Source organism: Canis lupus, chromosome 18 (assembly GCF_003254725.2).
Source record: "Canis lupus dingo isolate Sandy chromosome 18, ASM325472v2, whole genome shotgun sequence".
NCBI lineage: Eukaryota > Metazoa > Chordata > Mammalia > Carnivora > Canidae > Canis > Canis lupus.
Genome location: NC_064260.1, coordinates 51835465 through 51861391, shown reverse-complemented (window position 1 = coordinate 51861391; position 25927 = coordinate 51835465). Strand labels below are relative to the sequence as shown.

Genomic DNA, 25927 nt, shown 5'->3' with positions numbered 1-25927 from the left:
ATCGGTGGATGAGCAGATAAAATGTAATTTGTACATACAATAGAATCTTATTCAGTCTTAAAAAGGAAATTCTGGCACATGCTACAACATGAATGAATCAGGGGTCATTACACTAAAAGAAATGAGCCCATTATTAGAGAACAAATACTGTATGAGTCCACTTATAGGAGTTCCCTAGAGTGGTCAAATTCATTGAGACAGAAAATAAAATGGTGGGTGCCAGTGGTTGGGCGAGGGAAGGCATAGGGAGCTAGTATTTAATGAGGACAGTAGTATTTCAGTTTTGTAAGATGAAGAAAGATCTGTGGATGGATGGTGGTGAGGGTTACATGACAATATGAACACTAAACTGTACAGTTAAAAATGGTTAAGGAAAAAAAATGGTTAAGGGATGCCTGGGTGGCTCAGTGGTTGAGCATCTCTGCCTTCAGCCCAGGGTGTGATCCTGGAGTCCCCAGATCCATGGATGCATGGAGAAGCATGCATGGAGCCTGCTTCTCCCTCTGCCTGTGTCTCTGCCTCTCTCTCTCTCTCTGTCTCTCATAAATAGATAAATAAAATCTTTAAAAAAAAATTGGTTAGGGAAGCCAGGTGGCTCAGCGGTTTAGCACCTGCCTTTGGCCCAGGGCATGACCCTGGAGTCCTGGGATCGAGTCCACCATCAGGCTCCCTGCATGGGGCCTGCTTCTCCCTCTGCCTGTGTCTCTGTGCCTCTCTGTCTCTCGTGAATAAATAAATAAAATCTTTTTAAAAATGGTTAAAATAGTACATTTTTGTAGTCTATTTTACCATAATTTTTTAAATAAATAATTAAAAACAAAACAAAGGTGAAGGACAAACTATTTTTTTAATTGGTAGCTTCATGTGGTTGTTTTAATCACAGCTTTATTGAGATATAATGCACATACCATAAAATTTAACCTTCTAAAGTTCACAATTCTATGGATTTTAGTACATTCTCAGACTTGTGCAACCATCACCAGTGTTTAATTTTAGAACATATTCATCATCCCAAACAGAAACACAGGATCTATTAGCAGTCATTGCTCATTCCACCTTTCCCCTAATACCTGGTATGCATGGATCTATTTTCTGCCTCTATAGATTTACCTATTTTTGGATATTTTATATGAATGAAATCATATAATATGTGGTCTCTCATGTCTGGTTTCCTTCACTTAGCTTAATGCTTTCAAAGATCAGCCATCCCACAGCACATGCCAGTGCTTCATTCCTTTCTATTCCCCAATAATATTCCATGGTGTAGATCTACCAACCTGTTTATCCATTCAACTCTTGGTCATTTGGGTTGTTTCTACCTTGGGGCTATTGTGACTTGTGTTGCTATGAACATCCATGTACAAGTTTTTGTTTGAAAAACTGTTTTCTATTCTTTGGATTGTACATCTCACACAAGGAATTATTGGGTCATATGGTAATTTTTTCAGTGATTGCCAGACTGTTTTCCATGGAGACGGCACCATTTTACATTCCCACCAGCAAGGCAATGTCTAAGGGCTCCAATTTCTCCACATCTTTCCCAATACTTGTTTTACATTTTTTTATTATAGTCATCCCAGTGGGTGTAGTGTCATCTCACTGTGGTTTTGGACTGGCATTTCCCTAATGACTAATCTGTTGACCATCTGTTGCAAACCCTTTGATTAATTTTGATTCATTTACAGAGTTCTGAAAAAGTTGATTTTTATCTTTTCTTAGTGTTCACAGTGTTTTGGTGGTGGTGTGGGAGGATTTGTGTAGGTCCTGACTCCACCATTTCAAAAGTGCCACAGTCCTGGCTGACTTCTTGGTTAGACAACACTCATCACATTACCACCATCATCATCCTGTTTTCTGGTCATTTCTACAACAAACAGAGTCTAACAGCATAATCAGAAAAGGACGAAATAAGCTGGAGGTCTCATCAGCTCATAGATTCTCTAATTCTTACTCTTCCATATCCTGTCTCCTCATCGACACAAGCATCTGGCAGCAAGAACAGTGGGATGCTCTGCTGCTCTCCCTCTGGTTCTCAGCACCATACTTTGCCTGTACTAGAAGATTCAAAGTTGTTTGGGGTTATGGTGTCTGCATCTGGACTGGGGCTTTAGTCTGTGCTGTCCAATGTGGTTGCTACCAACTACAGGTGGCTACTGAGATTGAAACCAAAAGTAATTAAAATTAAATTTAAAACTAATTTCCTTGGTTTCACTAGCCACAATCCAAGTGCTCAGTAACCATATGTGGCTACTGTAGGGGACAGGCAAAGATCTAGAACATTTCTACCATTGTGCTGCTCCAGATACTTCCTCTCCAGCTGTCTCTGAGCATGTGATAAGATGTTGGACTCCAATGACCCAAAAGGCCTCAAGCATGAAGTCTCTTTCATTTGCAAGTGGGCACCTTTTCTAATGGGTGATGATTACTTTTTTTCTTAAGATTTATTTGTTGGTAGGGAGGAGCAGAAAGAGAGAATATTCAAGCAGACTCCCCACTGAGTGTGGAGCCTGACTCGGGGTTCAATCTCATGATGCATGAGATCATGACCTGAGCTGAAATCAAGAGTCAGACACTCAACCAACTGAGCCACCCAGACTCCCTGAGTGCTGATCACTTTTAATAAACAAGGTAATATATAAAGAATATAACTTTTCTGGGTCATTTCCTTCTGTTTCTAGATAGAAATTTCCAAAGCAGTTCTGTACAAGAGAGGATAATACCCCCCCCCCAAAAAAAAATTATCTTAAATAATGCTACCATTGTTATTGGCTTCCAGGCCTCAGGGCCATTTCTCTCTTTAGCAAACACTCACTCAAGGGCAACCCAAAGTCAGTTGTCATATAACCCTAGCCAAGTCTCCAAGTGCCCAGCCAGGGCTATTGCTAGCATATGATCCACCTCTCATAGACCAGCAGCTGGTCTCAGAAAGATTTGGTAAGGGTTATAATATAGATCCATTGAACAGAAATGCAGCAGCTGAGAAGCCCAAGTCAAGAGAAGGGCAGCCAACCTCATGGTCCTGGCCCACTGCTGGCTTCAAGCAAAGAGACCCTCTGGCATTAGCTGAGAATGACTGAACAACTTCAAACCAACTTCAAGGGTGTACAACCTGTTCCCGTACTCAAGAGGGTCCCACATTTGGTTTAATGCTCTGCTGCCACCATCTTGAAATTGTTAATGGTTTTTGAACAAGGAGCTCTGCATTTTCATATCTCTATGGACCCTTCAAATTATGTGGCTGGTCCCATCTGCATAAGCCAGGCCTTTTTCCATGGAAGGTGTTCATCTATGAGCAAGAGACAGAACAGGCAAGAGAAGCAAGAGAAGGGACACAGGGAGAAACTGAATGGAGCACTGGGTGAAGATCTGGACCACAGGCACAGGAAAGCTAAGTATGATCAGGGGAGTTGCAGAGCTGCCTGGAGGGCAGAGGTCAGTGCTAGAGTTTAGGCATTTAAGGGGTAAATGCCTGCTGCTGCAAAATGTGACTCTTCAGAGAAACTCTGATGACATATAACAAGGGTTTCTGTGTTGTAACTTTGTTTTACCATAATGTGGACAATTTATCCTCTTCCCCAACTTTTGCCTAGGACTTAATGTACACAGGTGAGAACTAAGAATTGACAAGACTCCTTCATGTCCATTTGAAGCAAAATTTTCAATGTTTGAAAGTGAATTCAATCAACAAACTTGCGATGATAATTTTTTATTCAATATGCCAAACAAGGTACTGTTACTTATCAGCAAGCCATTTAATACATTTTTGGTGTTTAGGGCCGCCTGGACGGCTGAGTTAAGCGTCTGCCTTCGGCTCAGGTCATGATCTCTCAGGATCCTCGGATCCCCCTTGCATGGTGGCTCCCTGCTCAGTGGGGAGTCTGCTCCTCCCTCTGCCCCTTTCCCCCCACTCGTGCACGCTCTCCATTTCTCTCAAATAAATACAATCTTTAAAAATATATACAATTTTTTTATGTTTGAAAACTGAGTGACATTGGAACATAAAGGGAGACTAAATCTTACACACAGGTGGAAATAGCTAAATGTCATCTTTTATCTGAAAAGAGCTCAAAACTCTAGATTTTGGGTGGTCTGATTAGGAAAGGAGATAGAGCTATGGAAATACATTAGTCAGGAGACAGCAAGATAAAGAATCATGACAGAATAGATTGCCAGAATCAGCCTGATAATTATGAAAAATAGGATGTCAAGGTAAGCTCATTGTAACTGCAGGGACAAATTAAATATATGCCGTTGACCAGAACAGGATGACATGTAACAACTGCAGCTTTAATTCCATGTAAACAGAGCTGAAAATGTACTACAGCTTTGTGGCCCCTTGCTAGCTATCTGCATCCGCTCAGGGTATTTGCTTTGTTCATTAACAAAAAAATCCGCTAATTCTAAAAAACAAAACAGAAAAAAAATGTGCATCCTCATCAGCTCCATCTTCCAGGCCTGCCTTACACACCCGGCTCATCTTCCTAAAAATGATGCTATTCCGGGACAAGCCAGAAGAATATTTGAATTTATTAAACCTGCCAGGCCATTCAGCCCAAGAAAGCTAGAGTGTCTGAGCCAACAGTACTCCTCTGACTGAATCTTAGGGTGAAGTACCTCAGATGGGGAATGACACCCCAAGTTGGCCATCATCCCCACTCACTCACCAGCCTTGAGGCAGATGAGCCCAGGAGGAGTAGCATTGAGAAATGGGGCAGGAGGGAAGACACTGAAAACAGTCACCTTGAGAGAGGTACCTGGGTGGCTTAGTGGTTGAGCGTTTGCCTTTGGCTCAGGGCATGATCCTGGGGTCCTGGGATCAAGTCCTGAGAGCCTGCTTCTCCCTTTGTCTGTGTCTCTGCCTCTCTCTCTGTCTCTCATGAATCAATAAAATCTTTAAAAACAAAACAATCACCTTGAGTTGCCCTTCAGTGAGTATTTGCTACAGAGAGAAGCAGAGTTCATCATGCATGTCCACATGATCCTTGGAGACCCAGCCCAGCTGCCACAATGTCACCTGCAAGGACAAGATAAACAGCCCACACTGGGGGCCCAGCTCAGTTTAGCCCTGGCTTTAGAAGCACAGTTAACATCACGTCCTACAGAAGAATGTCTAGCTGATGAGAGAGCCACCGATCCTGAAAGTGGGGCTGGGACAATGAGAAGAACAGCTGACATCATTTCCACCTTTTCCTGTTCATATACAGTACTCCCCAAATACACAAGGCTCCTTTTCCTCCAAAATTGCTACAGCAGAGTGTGCTTGATTCAATTAAAACATGCCAGTGGGCTGTCCATAAATCCAGGGCCACCTAGCTCATACACCACCCTTGAGTGAACTTGAGACAGGTGTTCCTCTCTGGGCAAAGGCAGCTTTCTGAGCACCTGGCTTGGTGAGTGGAGGGTGCCTTTGCACAAGCTAGAAAGAGTCCCAAGCCCCATCCCACCCTGGGGAAATAGAGCTTCACAGCAGGTTGCACAGTTTGGCCAGCAAAACGTGGGCTCAATTTCACCACCCCACCTCCACCCATTTGGCTAGGCACCCTTGCTCAGTGAACAGCCTGCACAGCTGCACTCAGTGGTTCTGCTTAATCACTAAACATTAAGCTACTATATTTCCTCTACCATAGGAGGAAAGCAATTCAACTGGCCTGATTCTTATCATGTGCAATTTACTGATAATTCTTTTTTTTAAGATTTTATTTATTCATGAGAGACTCAGAGAGAAAACCAGAGACATAGGCAGATACTCAACCATTGAGCTACCCAAGCATCCCTACTGAAAATTCTTTATAAAAAAATATTTATTTAAATCCAATTTGCCCTTACTGATAATTCTTAAAATGTCACAGCAATAACTTTTTTTTAAGAGGAGGCTTGTTGAATCGAGAGAATCTCAGGAAATTTTCAGGTTATATAAAAGGAAGTGAAAAAAATTAGACAAAACTCAGAAAGACATTTGGGCCTTTGCTCAATAGCAAGGGAATAGATGATGTGGTCTGTATAGTCAGCTGGAGGGGAGTATAGTTTCTGGCCGCATGATCTTAGGCAAGTCATTTAGCCTCAGTCTCCCCATCTGGAAAGTGTGTACCTCGGGGCACCTGGGTGGCTCAGTCAGTTAAGCATCCAACTCTTGATTTCAGCTTAGGTCAAGATCTCAGAGTAATGAGATCAAGCCTTGCATCAGGCTCTGCCATCAGCAGAAGTCTCGAGATTCTTTCTCTCCCTCCCCCTCTTCTCCCTCTCCTCTCTCTCTCTTTCAAAATGAATAAATAAAAATCTTTAAGGGGCACCTTGGTTGCTCAGTGGTTGAGCCTCTGGCTTTTGCCTCAGGTCATGATCCCGGGGTCCTGGGATCAAGTCCTGCATCGGGCTCTCCACAGAGAGCCTGCTTCTCCCTCTGTCTATGTCTCTGCTTCTCTCTCTGTGTCTCCTATGAATAAATAAAATCTTTTTTTAAAAAAATCTTTATTTAAAATATGTGTACCTCACAGGGCTATTCTGATTCCCAAGGAATTCAGGAGCCACTGAGCCATCTGCTTCTGGGTCCGGGTTCCTCATGAGGTTCTAGTTAGGAGGTTGGCTGGTGCTTCTGTCATCTGGAGGCTGGTTTGGGGGCCAGAAGAGCTGCTTCCAAAAGATGTTCTTCACAGCTGTCGTCAGGAGGCCTCATTCTTTGCCATGTAGACCTGTCGATAGGGCTGCTTGAGGGTCCCTAACACATGGCACCTGGCTTCCCCAGAGCAAGTGATATGAGAGGTTAGACACAATGGCTTTTATGTCCTAATTTCAGATGCCGTGCATAGTCTTTTCCACCACAACCTAGTCACACAAAATGAGATACTAAGTCCAGGCCATGCTTGACAGGAGGGGAATCAGGCTTTACCTTTTGAAGGGAGGAGTATCAAAGAATTTATGGATATTTTTTAAACCTCTTGCTGAAACTACATAGTTAAATTCTTTGACATGAAACAGCTCCTTCCTCTGGGCTTCTTCATGGTCTTCTACAATCAGAGGGAGTGGCCATTGGACCCACATCTGCTGATTTCTCTCACTTTTATAACCACCTGTTATTAAGCCCAGAGCTGTCACTGCATCCTTTAGAGATTTAGAGAACACTAAGAGATTCAAGTTGAGAAGTGATACCGATGAGGGCCTGGCCATCTACATGGTTCTCCATGGCTTCCTTTGCCTTCATCCTCTGGATTCTGGTCCGCAGTTTTGCACATCTGGAAACAACATGCCTTCGCATCCTCAGAGATGTCCAGGCTCTGATACGCTAGTCCCCACTGAATTCATTTCTGAGAGACTAGTTTATAAACACCTAGACTAATTTTTAAACCAAGATACCGATGTTCTTGTGGCCACCTAGGAATCCTTGGGCCGGATGAGTTCAGAGCCATTCAGAGTAATACTGAATATCTGGGCAGCTCCAAGGGGTAAGTTGCACACGGATACCCAAGGGCTCCTTCCTTGGGAAATAGGACAAGGGAGTAGAGATGAAGGCCCTTGGAGAAGCAATAATGTCTGTGCCTGGTCCCTCCAGCACACTGGAGACCTCAACACACAAGCTCAGTCCTGCCTGGTTCTGGACCAAGACAAGTAGAGTATTTATACCCTTCAGGGTCTGGAATTCAGCTAGTCATGGGAATCCTGGTATCCAAGGTGCCAGCTTGGACAATCTCTGGGCACAGAGCTGTATTAGAGTACACTACACAGAAAGCCAAAATAACAATGGCTTTTTTTTTTAAGTAGGCTCCATGCCCAACATGGAGCCCAGTGTGGAGTTTCAATTCATGATCCTGAGATCAAGAACGGATATCAAGACCTGAACTGAGATCAAGAGTTGGATGCTTAACCAACTGAGCCACTCAGGTGCCCTAATAGTGGATTTTAGAAAAGTAATTTCTCTTACCTATTACAGGCCAGGCATAAGCCATCCAGGTTGGGAAGAATGTGTCTCCATAGCATCAGAGACCTAAGAATATTCTCTTGCTAGCTCTGAAATCCTTTGGGCATTGCCTTTGTCCTCACAATCCAAGATCTCTGCCATAATGTCCCATTCCAGGCACTGGGAGGTGGAGGGCCTGGGGTTTATTTCACTTAAGGACATAGCCCAGAGGGTACCCACTTTTCTTTGACTCACATCCTACTGGCCAGAACCTGGTAGATGGGTCACACCTGGCTGCCAGGGAAGCTAGGGGATGTGGTCTTGATTCTGGGTAACCACTGGCCTAACTGAAAAGCTGGTGTGTCTGGGTATAAGAAAGGAAATATGAGTATAGGGCAACAGCAATTCCCACCATCAGAATTTTATCTGTTCCTTGCCATGATCACAATAATGATAATTTACATTTATCAAGGGCATTCCAGACACCAGGCATCAGGCACCGTGCAAGGGTCTGACTTGCATTATAATTCAGTGTGCACTACAAGCCTGTTATTATCCTGCTTACACAGGAGTAAAGTGAGATTCAGAAATATCAGCAACTCTTTCCAGTTCACCCAACACCATGGGTCAAAGCCTCATTTAGACCACCCAGCTAATTCCACATTGAAACTATGACCTAGAGCGGCACTGTCCACCAGAAACAGAACACAAATCACATATGTAATTTTAAATTTTCTAGTGGCCACATTTCTTAGAAGTTTCAAAAAATTATAGTATACATTATAATAAAAGATACTTAACCTAATAGATTACAAATATTATCATCTCAACATGTAATTAAACTTATTTTAAAAGATTTTATTTTTTGATTTATTCATGAGAGACAGAGAGAGAGAGAGACAGACACACAGGCAGATGAAGAAGCAGGCTCCCTGCAGGAACTCCATATGGGGACTAGATCCCCAGATCCTGGGATCACATCCTGAGCCAAAGGCAAACGCTCAACTGCTGAGCCACCCAGGAGTCCTTAATCAAATATTATTAATGAGGGGTACCTGGGTTGCCTAGTCCATTGAGGGTCTGCCTTCGGCTCAGGTCCTGGGTCCTGGGATTGAGCCCCACATAGGGCTCCCTGCTCCGTGGGGAACCTCCCTCCCCCTTTGGCCCTACCCCACTTGTGTTTTCTCTCCCTCTCCCTCAAATGAATAAATAAAATCTTTTTAAAAATAATAAAAATATAATTAATGAGACCATTTATATTCTTCTGTGGGTCTCTACAACACTCCAACGCCTAGATGCTTCGCATGTATCAACTCATTTCGTTGTCACAGCTGCCCTGGGCGGGGCATCCAACAGTCATTCCACATGGGTTTTCTTTCGTTCTCTCTTTTTTAGAGATTATTTATTTGAGAGAAAGAACGCGCACAAGTGGGGAGGAAGCAGTGGGGAGGGAACAGATGGAGGGAATCTTCAAGCAGAATGCCTGCTGAGCTACCTGCTGAGCCAGGATTGATGTCACCACCCCTGAGATCACAACCTAAGCGGAAATCAAGAGTCAGACACTCAACAGACTGAGCCACCCAAGCGACCCCTGCATGGTTTTATATGCATTTGACAACTGGGAAATGCAAGGCAGAGGTCAGGTAACCTGCCCAAGGTCACAAAGGGCCCAAAGCCAACTTGAGTGGACAGAGCACAAATGTGCACCCAGTCTAGGTTGGGATGTCTGCTGGCTGAGGGATCCTAAGCAAATCCCTGCAACCTCCAGCTCTTTGTTTCCTTTCTTCTGAAGTCGAGTAGCAGGCTGAGAGCCTGCCTGTGTCAGGCACCAGAATCTAAAAACACACATCTGCCCCCACGGAGCTTATGGTAAAATGACCTGGAGAGATATTTACCCAAGACTGACAGAAATAAATGTGAAATTAAAGTTGTAATCAGGGAGCACCTGGGTGGCTCAGTGGGTTAAGTGTCTGCCTCTGGCTCAGGTCATGATCTTAGGGTTCTGGGATCCAGCACCGTGGGGCAGGGAGCCCGCTTCTCCCTCTCCCTCTGCTCCTCCCCCTGCTTGTGCTCGCTTGCTCTCTGTCAAATAAATAAACAAAATATTTTAAAAATAAATAAGTTGTAATTAGGGTCACAAAAGAGAGATGGTGGAGGTCAGAGAAGACAGCCCTGCGATGGAACAGGAAAGAACGGAGCCAGCTCTGCGAAGAGGGGACAGATCCAGATGGCAGCCACAGCGGTGCTGGAAGCCGGGTGGCAAATGGACCAGTGTGGCTGTGTGGCCACGGAAATGAGAACAAAGGGTGAGCAAAGGTGGGGGTGGGAATGTCAGGTTGAGCTGCTTGAGAAACCCAGTGAGAGTGTTCTAAGCAGGGTGTGGGGCTGACAGGACTGTATTTGAATTTCAAACAGATCACAGTGGCGTGATGGGGAGGACAATGTGGAGAGTGCAGGCGGGTAACAAAAATGCCACACAAGGTTGCTTTGAGGAGTAAGGCTGACACAGAAGAGGCACCCAGCATGGTGCCCAGCTCCCTCAGCACACAGCACATCCCAGAGGCTCTTACTATGCTCTGGTTATCAGGCGCTCCGAGGGTTTATGGTCTTTGTAACCCATCTCCCTTTCCCCTATATATGGAATCGGGTGCCGCTGACGTGACAGTAGCTCAACAAACAGTAGTTAACTGGTTCAAGGTTCATGGCTTTGTTGTTGTTTTTAATTTGCCTCCCCTCATCCAGTAAACCCTAGTTTCTCAAAGCAACGGACAGGAAATCTGGGAAGGAGTTTGAATAACAATTCCGGACTGTGCCACTCTGCCGCCACCTAGTGGCAACATACCTAAAGCGTAGAGCGATGGCTCCTGGCCACATTAGTGTCAAAAATAAAAGATGACACTACTGAATTGTAACTTTTTTTAAAATTTTTATTTATGATAGTCACACACACACAGAGAGAGAGAGAGGCAGAGACACAGGCAGAGGGAGAAGCAGGCTCCATGCACCGGGAGCCCGACGTGGGACTCGATCCCGGGTCTCCAGGATCACGCCCGGGGCCAAAGCAAGCGCCAAACCGCTGCGCCACCCAGGGATCCCTGAATTGTACACTTAAAGATGGTTAAGTTGGCAAGTTTTATATGTCTTTACCACGTAAAAAATTAATTAAAGTGTAAAGTGAATTTAATTGAAGGAGTAAAATTAGTCCTTTCTCAGGATATAACATGCTTATCTTGGGGATTATTGTAGCACTCTCATATTTTCTCATTTACTACAAATGACATTTGTATAACATTATCATGTGATAGTTCAAAGTACCTTTGTCCTATCTCTGCACTTCCCTCAAGCCCTTTAAAATTTCTCTTCGGGGGATACTTGGGTGGCTCAGTGGTTGAGCATCTGCCTTTGGCTCAGGTTGTGATCCTGGTGTACTGGGATCGAGTCCCCCATCAGGCTCCCTCCAGGAAGCGTGCTTCTCCCTCTGCCTTGTATCTGCCTCCCTGTCTCTCATGAATAAAGAAAATCTTAAAAAAAAAAAAATCCAGAAATAGATCCAAGTATTTATGAGGACTTAATACATGAAAAGATCACAGTTCAATTCACTTGGAGAATGTTTCATTTACTAAGTATATCTGACATACTGGCTGTTTGTCTGAAAGAAAACAAAGCTAAATCTTTCCTCACATCATAATAAAATTAATTCCAGATGGACAAGAGATCTAAAGGTGAAATATAACAATTAATAAAAAAGGGATTAGAAGAATATTTGAATAAATAAACTTAGATTGGGGAGACTTTATTAAGCAAAGCAGGAAACGCCACAAAGGAAGATAGACATCAAAATGGTAGGGGCAGGGATCCCTGGGTGGCACAGAGGTTTGGCGCCTGCCTTTGGCCCAGGGCGCGATCCTGGAGACCCAGGATTGAATCCCACATCGGGCTCCCGGTGCATGGAGCCTGCTTCTCCCTCTGCCTGTGTCTCTGCCTCTCTCTCTCTCTCTCTCTCTCTATTATAAAAAAAAAAAAAAAAAAAAAAGGTAGGGGCACCCAGCTGGCTCAGTCAAGGAAGCACATGACTCTTGATCTCAGGGTTGTGAGTTTGAGTCCCACAATGGGTGTAGTAGAGATTATAATTAAAAATAAAATAAAATTGTAAAACTTTAGAAGAAAGTACAAAGTTAAAATACAAGTTGGAAAAAATATGAGTGCAACACACTTGCTAGATGGCAGTTATTGTCTCTGACGGGGTCTGCAAACGTTTTCTGTAAATGACAGATGGTAGATATTTGAGGCTTCAGGGTCATAGGGCCTCTGTCACACTCCTCAGGTCTGTCTCTGTAGCACAAATTCAGTCATAGGCCATAAACAAATGAGCACGCTGCATTCCAGTAAAATTTTATGCATACTGAAATGTGCATTTCATGTCATTTCCACACATCTTGAAATATTCTTTTGATTTCTTTCAACTATTTTTAAAATGTAAAAAATGTTCTTAACCTAAAGGTCTTACAGAACAGGCAGCTGGCCAGTTTTGTCCAAGGGCCATAGATTGCAACCTCTGGTCTTTGATATACAAAGAGCTCCTGCTACTTGGTCACAAAAGGCAAAGGACAAAGGATGCGGACATGCTCGCTGCAGAAGAGGAAATCCAAATGGCCACTAAGCATTTGTAGCAGGATGTGGAATGAGATTTTTCCTGTTATCTGAGCACAATCTACAACAAATAATCCCACATTCTAGAGGAAGAGTACTGATGTGCTCTTGAAAGCTTTCTATAAAATACCAGAGCCAGTCTTTTGATAATTGTTTCCCATCACCCACCTCCAGATAACAGGCAACAACTAATTCAGGAAAGGGCTGATAGGGAGGAGACTTGTGTCAGACCTAGTTTAGATGACTCCCAGAACAGATGATTTAACTCCTCTTCCCTACATTATTTTTAGCATTTATTTTTATCATGAAATAAAAATGAACCTAATATTGAAGGACTTACATATTTCAAAATAGTTCCAGATTTTCAATGACTTCCTCTTTCGCTTTTTATTTTTCTTTCTTAGGCTGTACTGAGTCGATATCTTTTCATGTAAAGAGAGTGCCCTCCTCACACTGATCTAGCACTGCTGTAAAGATATTCTGTAGAGGTAATTATACTCCCAAATCATTTGGCCTTAAGAGAGGGAAGTTATCTGGGTAGACTTGACCTAATAACATGAGCCTTTTAAAAAGAGTTCTTCTGGAAATGTGTGGGAAATATCAGAAAGGGAGACAGAACGTAAAGACTGCTAACTCTGGGAAACGAACTAGGGGTGGTAGAAGGGGAGGAGGGCGGGGGGTGGGAGTGAATGGGTGACGGGCACTGGGTGTTATTCTGTATGTTAGTAAATTGAACACCAATAAAAAATAAATTAAAAAAAAAAAAAGTTCTTCTGGCTGGCGAAGAAGCCCCAAGAAAGAAATCCAGTTTGGCCAAAACCTGACATTAGCCTCACCGAGACATGCCACGCCCAGACTTCTGACCTACAGAACCTTAGGCTAATAAGTGGATGTTGTTTTAAGCCACTAAGTTTGTGATAAATCATTACATAACAATAGAAAACTTTTACACCTCTGCCCTAGGTACCTATTTGTAAGAGGCCTTAGGGGAGAGTGAGGGTTTTCCTTCTCCACCCAGCCCTTGACTGCTCCGTGTTGCAGGACTGGAGCTAACACAGTTAGTTGCTCCCACTCCCCTAGCCCCTGCCCCTCTTCTCATTCCCTGAGGTGTCCCCTGGAAGTATTTGGCCTCTGGTGCAGTCCTGAGAATCACTGCTTTGGTAAAACCCCATACTTTCCTTAGTCATCCCCTACCTTTGGATGTTTGGATGGTTTCCATTTTCGATACTATAAATGAGGATACCACAAACATCTTTGTACATAAAACTTTGGATTTTGGCTGGTTTTCTTAGGATAAGAAATGCTGGGGATCCCTGGGTGGCTCAGCGGTTTGGCGCCTGCCTTGGGCCCAGGGCGTGATCCTGGAGTCCTTGGATGGAGTCCCGCGTCGGGCTCCCAGCATGAAGCCCGCTTCTCCCTCTGCCTGTGTCTCTGCCTCTCTCTGTCTCTCATGAATAAATAAAATCTTAAAAAAAAAAAAGAAAGAAAAAGAAATGCTGAGTCAAGAGCAAATGAACATCTTTAAAGGCTCCTCCTATATATATATATTTTGCCAAACTTATCCAGAAAGATTCTATCGGTCTACCACCCCGGTAGGGAAGTATGATGTCTACGGTTATTGATCCAAGCTGAGCCAATGGAGACTGTGGCTCAAATGCTCGGAGGAGACAGTTCAGGTCAATCTTTCATTCCACTTCCACTCTCTCCCTCTGAGTGAACCATCTTCACTCCCAAGTTTCCCGTCGCCCACTGGGAACTTCTATCGGGAAATCCCAAAGGCACCCAAACCTAACGTGTCCCAAATTAAGGCATTTCTCACCTTTCCACCTCTATCCCACCAACATGCCCCACATTTAGAAAACAGACCTATCCCGGTGGCTGGGAGCGCGCTGAGAACCGCCACAGCGCCTGCGCACCTGCGCACCTGCGCACCGGGCAAAAGGGCGACGGATATTCGTCACGCACCGAGCTCCGTCCGGTAGGCGGTGCCCGAAATGCAGGCAACCGCCGCAGGCCCTGAGACGCGATTTCGGCGGTGGGAGCCAAGCCCTTCGCGCGCCGGAGCCCAGCTTTCGCGCCCTACGGGGCACAACTGCGCAGCCGCCGTAAGGCCGCCAGACCTCGGGGCCCGGACGCAGGGCGCGCGAGCCGCCGTATCGAAGTTTGTGCGCACGCGCCGGGAGACGCGGCGTCTGAGAACCGGAAGGAAGCTGGGGTGGGGGTGGGGTCGGGGGGGGTTTGGGGGGGGGGCAGGGCTGAGTCCGTCTCGCGCATGCGCGCGCCTTGCAAACCGTTTGGCGGGTTTTTTCGGGTTGCTTTCTGATCTACGCAGTCTTTGAGATGCTCGACTGAAGTTTTCAGGAAACAGGACGTTCTCCCCAGAAGAGCGAGCTAACGAGATTTCTGCTTCCATCCTTCGGGCGTTTGGGGCTCCTCCCGCATTAGAAAGAAGTGTTTCTCCGTGACCGACGCCTGGGGCCTTCCGACCGCCGGAGGGCTTGGGCCGGTTGGTCCCCTTCAGTCGCGGCCTCCGCGAGGGTGAAAGGATCAGAGGAACCAGGGCCTGCGTATCAGTCTCCACGCCGTGAGTTCCTTGAATTCGGGTCCGAGCTCGGTGTGCCGGGCCCCCGGCCTCCCTCCTGGGTCACCATGAGCGTGTCCGCCCAGCGCCTGGTGGAGGAGTTGCAGATCTTCGACGTGGATTGCGAGGCGGCTTTGACCGACAAATGTGAGTCCCTCGCCCCCTTCCTGGACCCCAGCCGAGGTCCACGAGCCGCCCCGTGTTCCCAGTCTCCTAGAACCCAAAAGAGAACGCTTCCAGGTCTCCCTTCCCCTAGATCAGACACCTCTTGGTGGTCGAGAGATGAAGCATTCAACCAGGTTTTGAGATTTGGGATGTGGGGACTTTGAAATGTTTGCAGTGAACGGCTTGGATCCCAACTCAAGAATAAGAATATGAAGCACGACTTTAAATCAACGCAGTTTCAGAAAGGGGGAATTGGGACGTGCCAGGTTCACTACGCCCGGTGGCAGAGTTGGGAAATTATTTAAGCCTCCCTAACAGAACAAGAGATGTCAGTGTTTTGAAATGTCAGTTTTTTTTTTTTGTTTTTTTTTTTTATGATAGTCACAGAGAGAGGGGGGGGGGGGCAGAGACACAGGCAGAGGGAGAAGCAGGCTCCATGCACCGAGAGCCCGATGTGGGATTCGATCCCGGGTCTCCAGGATCGCGCCCTGGGCCAAAGGCAGGCGCTAACCCGCTGCGCCACCCAGGGATCCCGAAATGTCAGTTTTTAGTCCTGGCTACTCCCTTTCCAGTCTACACTTTAAACTTCTCCTGATCCATCACTTCTCATCAAAGCTGTTGGTGGCCTGTGCAAATATGAACCCTTGAGGTGGATTTTAGCTTTGGTAAAAACTTTGGGGAATTTGTCAGCTGTTTATAGAGGGAGAAACAAATGAGACTACCGGTGAACCCCAGTCTCCTTTCCTCAACTCCTGTGCTCTTACTGGTCACGCTGTGGGGCAGGAGATATTTGAAGCAGTGTCTTGGGAGATGTAGAGTTCTCAGTTTTAGAATTAGGATGAATGTGCACCTGCCTTAACCGTCAACACTTTTAACTTCTTTTTTAATGTATAAAACCAGAATGCAAACACATTAACTTATTATAAGATACCAGAATACTCCAGGTTCTTATGCCCAGGGCATTCTTTCCCAAGATGCCGTTGCTTCCATCTCACAAAACTAGTTTGGCAGTGGTGTTGGAATTCCCTCTAGGCTTTGAATTCATAACCACTAACCTCAGTGGGACTTTTAACATTGCCCGGCAGACTGTATTTCTCTGGACTATTCCCTCTGCATGTTCTGGATGACTATTCCCCGCCTTCTCCTTTTAAAGTCCTTCTATCCCGGGGATCCCTGGGTGGCGCAGCGGTTTGGCGCCTGCCTTTGGCCCAGGGCGCAAACCTGGAGTCCCAGGATCGAGTCCCACGTCGGGCTCCCGGCATGGAACCTGCTTCTCCCTCTGCCTGTGTCTCTGCCTCTCTCTCTCTCTCTCCCTCCCTCTCTCTCTCTCTCTATCATAAATAAATCTTAAAAAAGAAAACTTCCATAAACTTCCACAAGAAACTATTAGAAAACTTCCACCATTACTTCTTCCCACCTACCTCTTCCGTCCTATTACAATGAATAAATTCTCCATATTCCTAGCAAAATCCAAACCCTCCACTCAAGTCCTAAATCCCGTTCCTTCTCAAGCCTTCTTAAGAACATCACTCCAGGGCAGCCTGGATGGCTCAGCGGTTTAGCGCCTGCCTTCGGCCCAGGGTGTGATCCTGGAGACCCCGGTTTGAGTCCCACATCGGGCTCCCTGCATGGAGCCTGCTTCTCCCTCTGCCTGTGTCTCTGCCTCTCTCTCTCTTTCTCTCTCTGTGTATCTCTCATGAATAAATAAATTTTAAAAATCTTAAAAAAAAAAAAAAAGAACATCACTCCAGTAATTCTAACCTCTTACATATTTTCTACTTTTCTTGCTGTAAGAGTTTTTCTCCTAATAGTTTAGAAATGTGGTTTTTGCTCCGTTTTTAAAATGCCTGGGTGCCTCAGTGGTTGAGCATCTGCCTTTGGCTCGGGTCGAGATCCTGGGGTCCTGGGATCGAGTCCCACATCAGGCTCTCCACAGGGAACCTGCTTCTCCCTCTGCCTATGTCTCTGCCTCTATGTGTGTCTCTCATGAATAAATAAGTAAAATATTTAAAAAAAATTAAATACTCTATTGAACCCACTCTCTCAGGGATCCCTGGATGGCACAGCGGTTTGGCGCCTGCCTTTGGCCCAGGGCGCGATCCTGGAGACCCGGGATCGAATCCCACGTCGGGCTCCCGGTTCATGGAGCCTGCTTCTCCCTCTACCTGTGTCTCTGCCTCTGCCTCTCTCTGTGTGTGACTATCATAAATAAATAAAAATTCAAAAAAAAAAAAAAAAAGAACTTTGAACCCACTCTCTCTTCCAGTTTTCTCCTCCCCAATTACAGCAGACCTGTTCAGAAGGATTGCCTGTATTTACTGTCTTCAAATTGTTCCCCCTTAAGCTCATTTCAGTGAGCTTTTTCTGCACCAGCACTTCGCTGAAATCGCTCCTTTCAAGGAGAGGACCTTAACCTAGCTAAACTCATGGTGAACTTTCAGTCCTCATCCGGGATTAGCATCATTTGACACCATTCATCATATCTTCTTTGAAACACATCCTTTTCTTAGCTTTTCAGACACTACACCTAGTTGTCCTCTCGTCTTGCTTGTCACCACTTCTCAGCCTCATCCTGAGTCCCAAATATACACACTTCCTTAGTTCTCTCACCTGGTCTCGTGGCTTTTCATCCCATGTGTTGCTAATAATTCCCAGGTGTATATCTTAACCTGGACCCCTTGCAAAACTGCAGGCTGGATATTGAATTGGCATCTCGAACTCCGTGTTCTTTTTTTTTTTTTTTTTTTCCTTTTTAAAGAATTTATTTATTCACGAGAGACAGAGAGAGAGAGAGGCAGAGACACAGGCAAAGGGAGAAGCAGGCTCCGCACAGGGAGCCCAACGCAGGACTTGATCCTGGGTCCCCAGGATCATGCCCTGGGCCAAAGGCAGTGCTAAACCGCTGAGCCACTGGGGCTGCCCTCGAACTCTGTGTTCTAAAAGCTAAGCTCCTGTGTGTCCTCCCTCTCCTCACAGTGCTTCCTCCTCATACTTGGTGCTCAGGCCAAAAACAGCATCATCCTTGACCCCTATTCTTCTTCACATCAGCAAATCCCGCTGCCTTTACCCTCAGTATGCTTCCCATCTGAAATTCAACCACTTCTCCCCACCTCCACTGCCACCACCTTGATCCAAGCCACCGTCATTTCTCACCTGCATTTCTCCAGGGTTCTCTTAATTGGTCCCTTGGTCTTCCCTCATCACCTTCGTTCTGTGCTTAACATAGCATCTGGAGTGATCCTGTTGGGTGGAAGCTGGATCGTGTTACTGTTCCGCCTGAGTCCTCTAGTGTTTTCTAACTTTTCAGAGTACTAACCAGGGCAATTTCAGTGGCCAAAAATCTACACCCCCTTGATCCTTGAACTCATCTTTTTTTTTTTTTTTTTTAAGATTTTATTTATTCATGAGAGACACAGAGAGAGGCAGAAATACAGGCAGAGGGAGAAGCAGGTTCCCTGCACGGGCTTGATTCCAGGACCTTGGGATCTTGACCTGAGCCAAAGGCAGATGCTCGACCATTGAGCCACTCAGGTGCCCCTCAAACTCTTCTGTCTTCTTCCATATTACGTTCCAGCCATAGTAGCCTTGCTGACCTTGCCTCTGCCTCAGAATCTTTGCTTGAGAGCTCTTTCCCCAAATACTGCATGGCTCACTTGCAGTCTTCCACCTTCTCAGTGCAACCTTCCTTAATCGTTGTATTGAAAAGTACCAACCCTTGCCCCCAGCCCCCTTATCCCTTCCCAGCTTTATTTTTCTACGCAGCCCATTTAACCATCTAACATTCCACAGATTTTACCGACTTATTTTTCTGTCTCCAGTAGTAAGCTTTGGGGAGACAAGGATTCTTTTCTGTGCTGTTCACTGCCGCATTCTCATGTCTGGAACGGTGCCTGGCACTCGTGGGTGCCGACTAAACACTGACTGAAGAAATCGAGGATTGTTTTCACTTCTCATGGAGAAAGCTGCAGGAAATAAACGGACTCCTTACCTGCCCTGTTTTCCTTCTCGCAGTGGTAGAGCTGTGCATTCTGTATGGACAGAACGAGGAGGGAATGGTAGCTGAGCTTATAGCCTTCTGCACCAGCAAGCAGAAAGTTGGCCTTACTTCAGAGACACTGAACTCTTTTGAGCACGAGGTAAGAACAAAATTTAAGGAAACTAATATTGCAATTCTCCATTTCTGTTCCTGAGTGGAGGTGTGGCAATGTAGCGTGCAAAGAGTATGGGCTTTAGAATCAGATCTGGACTCTGATCCCAGTGTGCACTTGGTCAAACTACTTAATATCTGTCCTGAGCCTCCGTTTCCTCTTCTGTTAGTCATTCTGATAACCCATGTTGTTTTATGGTTCCTGTAAGAATAAGGGAGAGCAGGTATAAAAACTGTAGGTCAGGTGGTAGGGCTTCAACAAATCATTGGTGGTGGTGGTAGATTTAAGTGGTTACAGACAGTCACAGCATAACTCTTCAGTTTTTAATCTGTCATGTATCTTCGTAACTTAATTCTTCCTTGGAGGAATTTTATATGTTAGATTATAATTTGAACCCCTGTTATTACATCATGGTCATGGAAAACACCCTCTCTGTTACTTGACTGTGGAATATTATATTCATTATCTTTTTATTCCTCAGTGTCTGAGCAAAAAATTGTCCAGAGCACCCCAGGATGGTGGGCATGCGGGAGCCAGAGACATTGTTTCCATCCAAGAGCTGTATCCTTTCCTGCTGTATTTTGTAATTGGTGTAATTTAAAAACAAATAACAAAAGTGCCTACTATTCAGATTTCTTATTTAATCAACCCTTACCTTAGATTTTGGGTGGAAATCTGTTTTCCTTGAGCACTCTTTGTAGAATCGAAGTGGAGGAAGAAGAAGAGAGCCTCTTGAACTCTTACACCACACCCTCTAAGGTGAGCATATGTTTGAAGATTGCTTTCTACCTAGTAGCACTTTTTTCTTTATTCTAAGAATATTATCACAATATTTGAAGTTCTGAGGGGAAAAGTAACCACCCATACTGTTCCTACTGTGTTTCCACTTAACACTCCTTCCTTTCCCATCACGGGCATAGCTGTGTTTATATAATGGCAGTCTTCGTGACCATATAGTTATCCTGCTTTTTTCAATGAGCATATCATAAAATGTTCATAAATACAATTTCTCCATAATTACTCTTTGTAAAAGTTGCAGAGTGTTGCATCAGGTGGAGGTGCTATAGCTAAATGATCCAGTTGTAGTGTTGGGTCCAAACATGAGAGGTAGGATAGGGAAGTGGAATAGTATTGATATCAAAGCCTGAGTCAAAAGACCTGGGTGACCTTGGGTGAGTCATTTTATCTCTCTGAGCTGTAATTTCCTTATCTCTAAAATCACAATGCTTTCATTCATTCACTGAGCAGCTGCTGTGTGCCGGGGCCTGGGTGGGCACTGTGTAAACAGTGGTGAATGAAATAGACACAGCTAAGCTCTGCCCTCAAAAAGCTCCAAATTGTAGAAACTCATAAACATGGAATGAGCCTTAATTTTTCAAAGTAAGTTACATTGTGAGAAAGAAGATAAGTAGCTCTCGGTGCATATAGAGAGCAAGAAAGCCAAAAACATGCTCCGTGAAGTTGTTGACACAAAACAGGTGCATATAACATTTTATGTGGACGTACTATAATTTTCCTTAGCTTAAAATTGAAGAGGTATAAAATCAACACTTGAGGATGCCTGGGTGGCTTAGTCAATTAAGCATCTGACTTCGGCTCAGGCCATGATCCCCAAGTCCTGGTTTGGAGCCCTACATCAGGCTCCCTGCTCAATGGGGAGCCTGCTTCTCCTTCTCCACCCTGCTCATGCTCCCTCTCACTAGTTTTGTCTTTCTCTCAAATAAATAAATCTTAAAAAATAAAAGTCAACACTTGATATTCCCCCTAGAGCTGGCCCTGTCCTAGAGCCCATATCTCACTAAAAAGTGCTTCCATTCTTGGGTTTGCTAAGGCCAGGAACCTTAGAGACCTCTGAGTGTCCTCTCTCTCACACCCTGTATTCATCTCATCCACCAGTCCTGTCAGCCCTCCTGGGATCCTGGCCCTCTCACCTTGTCCACTGGGACCTGGTAATGACAGGTCTTCTAAACACACGGTCTTCTTCCTTCCGAACGAGTGGGATAGCTTCCTATCCTGGCTTCATTCTGCTTTGTCCTCCTCTAAGCAATTCACACCACAGCCAGCCGTGGTTCCCCACTCCTTTCAAATGCAAGTCAGGCCAGGATTTTGCGCTCACACATCTCCACTGGCTCTCCCATCTTCCCTGACAACCTTCTGAGGGTGTGTAAGGGTCTGAGTTGGCCTTGCTCCCTTGTCCACTTCCCACTTCTCATTCTGGTTTTCTTGCTGCTCTTCAAACACATCAGACACACATCCAACTCATCTGTCCCCTGTCTGAGGGAGCAGACCCCTTTCTCTTTCCCTCCTTTGTTTTCTTTTCTTGCTTTATTTTTCTCTGGAACTTAGTACCATGAAACATGTTATATATTTGCTATTTTGTTTAACCTGCCACTCTCTGTGGGAAAGAAAGCTCCCTGAGGGCAGGTGTTGCTCTACTAGCTGCTCTTTTCCCAGAGCCTGGCACTTTAATCATTGCAGGATAGACCTGAATAAGACCGGTTGCTTTTTCCCTAACCAGCGTCAACCAGAATCACAGAACCTAGTGAGACTGCCACATGTAGATCTGATTGACAACTTCCCAGCTCCAGAATTTGTGATTTGTCTGTATATCCAGTGTCAATCATGTTCCTGGGTACAGACTCATGGTAATCTAACTCTGAGTAGAATGACACATAGGTCAGATATAAATTGACTTCATTTACTGTGGAAGTATATGCCCTTCCGATGATGGAAATACCACCCTGAGGGCGCCCATTCCCGCCACAGAGGAGTTTAGGAGGCTCAGTTGTGGATCACATTTGGTGACCAGGCAATCAGTTAAGTGAGTCGGTTCAAAAGGAGCAAACAATATGAAATACGTGTCTGAAGCTCAGAGGAGACCATGTGAGTCTGACCTAGAGAAACATAAAATACTAGAACAGTATCTATCACATGGAAACTGCTCAGTCATCATTAGGCCACACATCAATGGCCTCTGACAAAGGAGTCATATTGCCAAATATTGGCCTTTGACACACAAACAGTGCTGCACAAGACTGCCAGACCCTCGTCAGGTTTTCAGAACAGGTCAGTGAGCCTGTGGCATAGAGGCGAGTGTTCCAGTGGCCTTACCTTATCATCATTAAATATTTGACTTGTGCAGTTGATAGCTATTCTTTTGCTTCCATGCTCACCATAAATCCCCTGGTGATAATTTGGCTTTCCACATGTCCTGCCTGACACGGAGGGAATGTGCTAGCCTGCGGATTTGAGGTTCCTGTGCCACCAGCATTATATTTCTAGTAAATTAATAAACTGGCAACCTGGGCTATAATTTGGGTTTTTGTGTGGCATGAGAATGTGCTTACCCTGGGATATGAGACTATGATACCCTTGGTCGCTGTACTTCTCACTACAAGGGAGTAGGCTGGCATGTAGTGCTAATAGCAAGTCTCATGAGATTGATTAGAACGAGTGCATCCTTGAGAAGCATAACTGGAGTTGGTTTGTTGACACTATCAGGTTTCACTGCGAGGGCTGCAGTCAAGGGCAGTGAAATGGCACCATCTCCCAGAGTGCCATCCTCTTGCCATGTCCTGGGAGACAGACTTTCTTTCTCTTGGAATGCTCCCACACAACCTTGGCCCTAGCATTTGACAGCCCCTGTGTATTACAAGAATCGTTTACGAAAATAGTTTGAGAAACTATGTCAAAACCATAAAATTTTAGCCATCCGTTGGCCTAGTAATTGTCTCTAGTCAGAATGTCTCCTAAAGAAATAATCCAGGGGATCCCCGGGTGGCTCAGCGATTTAGCACCTGCCTTCGGCCTAAGGCGTGATCCTGGAGTCCTGGGATCAAGTCCCACATCTGGCTCCCAGTATGGAGCCTGCTTCTCCTTATTCCTGTGTCTCTGCCTCTCTCTCTCTCTCTCTCTCTCTCTCTCTCTCTCTCTCTGCATCTCTCATGAATAAATAAAATCTAAAAAAAAGAAAGAAAGAAAAAGAAAGAAAGAATGAATGCAAATTATGTGAGGGGCTATCCACATGAAGATGGGCATCTTCACTCATCTTTACCTCGTGAAGATTGGGCATCTATAATCACCCAAAATTACAAGCATTCCATACATCCACGGGGTAGAGAAGTAGTTATGTAAGCTACTATATGTATTAATTTAATTACAGCCACTACAAAGGACAAAGGTTGGGATCCCTGGGTAGCGCAGTGGTTTGGCGCCTGCCTTTGGCCCAGGGCGCGATCCGGGAGACCCTGGAATGAATCCCACATCGGGCTCCCAGTGCATGGAGCCTGCTTCTCCCTCTGCCTGTGTCTCTGCCTCTCTCTCTCTCTCTGTGTGACTATCGTAAATAAATAAAAATTAAAAAAAAAAAAAGGACAAAGGTTGTGACAATGTGGGAAAGTGTTCATGGTTAATACAGCATGAAAAATATCAGTATATGTAATATTCAAATAAAGGGTTATTATACTTAAACTAAGATTGTAAGTATTAGAAATTATATTTTTTTAATTGGAAAACTATAAAAACACTAGAAAAGAGTATTTAAAAATAGTTATGAGAGTGGTAGCATAAGGATCTTTGTAAGACCTAATACCCATCCTGGCTACTTGATGGTCTGGAGCCCGTTCTCTTGTGTTCTGTTCCCAGTCATCACCAGCAGGCAGCTGTGGTGGCAGAACTTACGTACGCAGCCAGGGGGAGCCCAAGGGCAGGGAATCCTCTGCACACCAGCTGGCCTCCTGGTTGTGGTCCCAGCAAAGATTTTATCTTGGCTCTGCCACAGCCAGCTATCCTAGACTATGGGAAGCACTAGACCTCTGAGCTGTGGGCTTCATCCTCCATCCCGGGCACACCTTTGGATTCTTGTTAATGAGCAAAAGCCAGAAAACAGAAGTGACCATCAATGAGGTGTTTGCTAAATAGTCAAACCAAGAGCTCAGCTGTGCCATCTGCCTGGAGTCGTTCCCTTCTCTAATTTTGAAAACGAGCAGTGGACTTTGCCAAAATGAGTAGTAACGTGATCCCATCCCTCCTCAGGAAAATATGTCTGCCCAGGTCAAAACTCACAACTGTTCTAAAGCAAAAGGAGAGAGACAGAAAGTGACCATGTGAACAATTTGACAGCACGGATTGCCTTCTGGGAAATGTTGATACTTTTTCATAATTGCCCTCAAAATGAGGACAGGACTCCAATGGATTTGGTGATAGCCACTAAAGATTTCTGAAGGGATTATGTTTAGAGATGGGGCCTTAAGAAGAGAACCAGCTGGGATGCCTGGGTGGCTCAGTGGTTGAGCATTTGCCTTTGGCTCAGGGTGTGATCCCGGGATTCCAGGATCGAGTCCCACATCGGGCTCCCTGCATGGAGCCTGCTTCTCTCTCGCCTGTGTCTCTGCCTCTCTTTCTCTCATGAATAAATAAATAAAATCTTTGAGGGGGGGGAAAAAGGAAGAAAACCAGCACAGTCTTTCCTTGGACCCCATGCTTTTCTTCCTCAGGGACTGTACACTCAGGTAGTAACCCAGGTCTGCAGTGACTGGGCTCTTATTTTCTGTTTTGTTCCTAGGGTTCTCAGAAGCGAGCTATCACCACCCCAGAAACACCCCTAACAAAAAGGACCATGTCTACTCGGAGTCCCCATCAACTCCTCTCGCCTTCAAGTTTCTCTCCAAGGTATGGATCTGCATGAATCCAGCTGCCAGACGGCAGGCCTGCTTTCCCCTTTCTGTGGTGGTCAGGTGGCTGACCCCGCAGTGTGACAGTCTCCATGCAGGTGCCTCTGCGGTGCCTGCCTCCAGAGCCTCTTGCTCTCTGCCCTCCCTCCCTACCTTCTCCTGTGTGGAAAATCCCCATGTTTTGCAGCAGTTAAGGAAACTCATTTTCCACCCAGTTTTCTGGGGTTCATTTCCTAGATCAGGAACTGATATCTTCTCTAGAAAACAACCTGTCTATTCACAAGTCTGGGAGTCTCAGGAGTCTTGCCAGTAGAGACAAATAGGTTTCTGCCTGCCTCTGGTAGTTTGGTGTTGTTGGGTTTCTTCCCTTCTTCCTCCCCCTTTTCACCAACGGTATCTATTTTTCAGAAAGTAAAGCACGTACCTGTGTTCATCATGTCATGTAACCTGTTTATTGTCCCTCTCTCAGGTTACAACTAGTTTCTGAGAGTTGGCAAGTCACTGTGAATCTACAAAGACTTAATTGGCATTTTTTCCCTGCTGCCACTTCTGCCCATAAATCCACAAAGATCACCGGTGATGTTTTTTTGAAATCCATAAATGACATGTCTTCTGTTAGAGAATTCCATGGGTGAGGGCCCTGCCGAGTAGAAGAAAGGTTTGGTGCTGCCACACCAGGATGAGGCTAAGGAACTGTCAGCATTAACCATTTAGGGATATGCTACCAGGAGTCACTGCCTATATTGTGGGCCACTTCTAGACGAAGCAGAGCTTTAGATTTCCCAGCTTTGTCACTGTAGAAAGGAGGGGATAGCAGTCATAC

At 45.2% G+C, this 25927-nt stretch overlaps 1 protein-coding gene and 1 long non-coding RNA gene across 2 annotated transcripts in view; one reads left to right on the top strand and one right to left on the bottom strand.

The window, feature by feature from the left end:
- Positions 1-828: 828 nt before the first annotated feature.
- LOC125752988 (uncharacterized) lies at positions 829-14740 on the bottom strand. Its single transcript, XR_007403752.1, has 2 exons — positions 14358-14740; positions 829-14003 (listed from the first exon to the last, which is right to left on the bottom strand). It is a non-coding gene; the product is annotated as an uncharacterized LOC125752988 (long non-coding RNA).
- Positions 14741-14782: 42 nt separating this feature from the next.
- The window catches only part of POLA2 (DNA polymerase alpha 2, accessory subunit), a 28638-nt gene continuing 17493 nt past the window's right edge, over positions 14783-25927 (top strand). Inside the window, exons 1-5 of the mRNA XM_025445897.3 lie at positions 14783-15266; positions 19296-19420; positions 19914-19993; positions 20134-20191; positions 24996-25102. Of these exons, the coding sequence (XP_025301682.1) occupies positions 15188-15266; positions 19296-19420; positions 19914-19993; positions 20134-20191; positions 24996-25102 (449 nt within the window). The 5' untranslated portion in view covers positions 14783-15187. The remainder of the gene's footprint in view (positions 15267-19295; positions 19421-19913; positions 19994-20133; positions 20192-24995; positions 25103-25927) is intronic.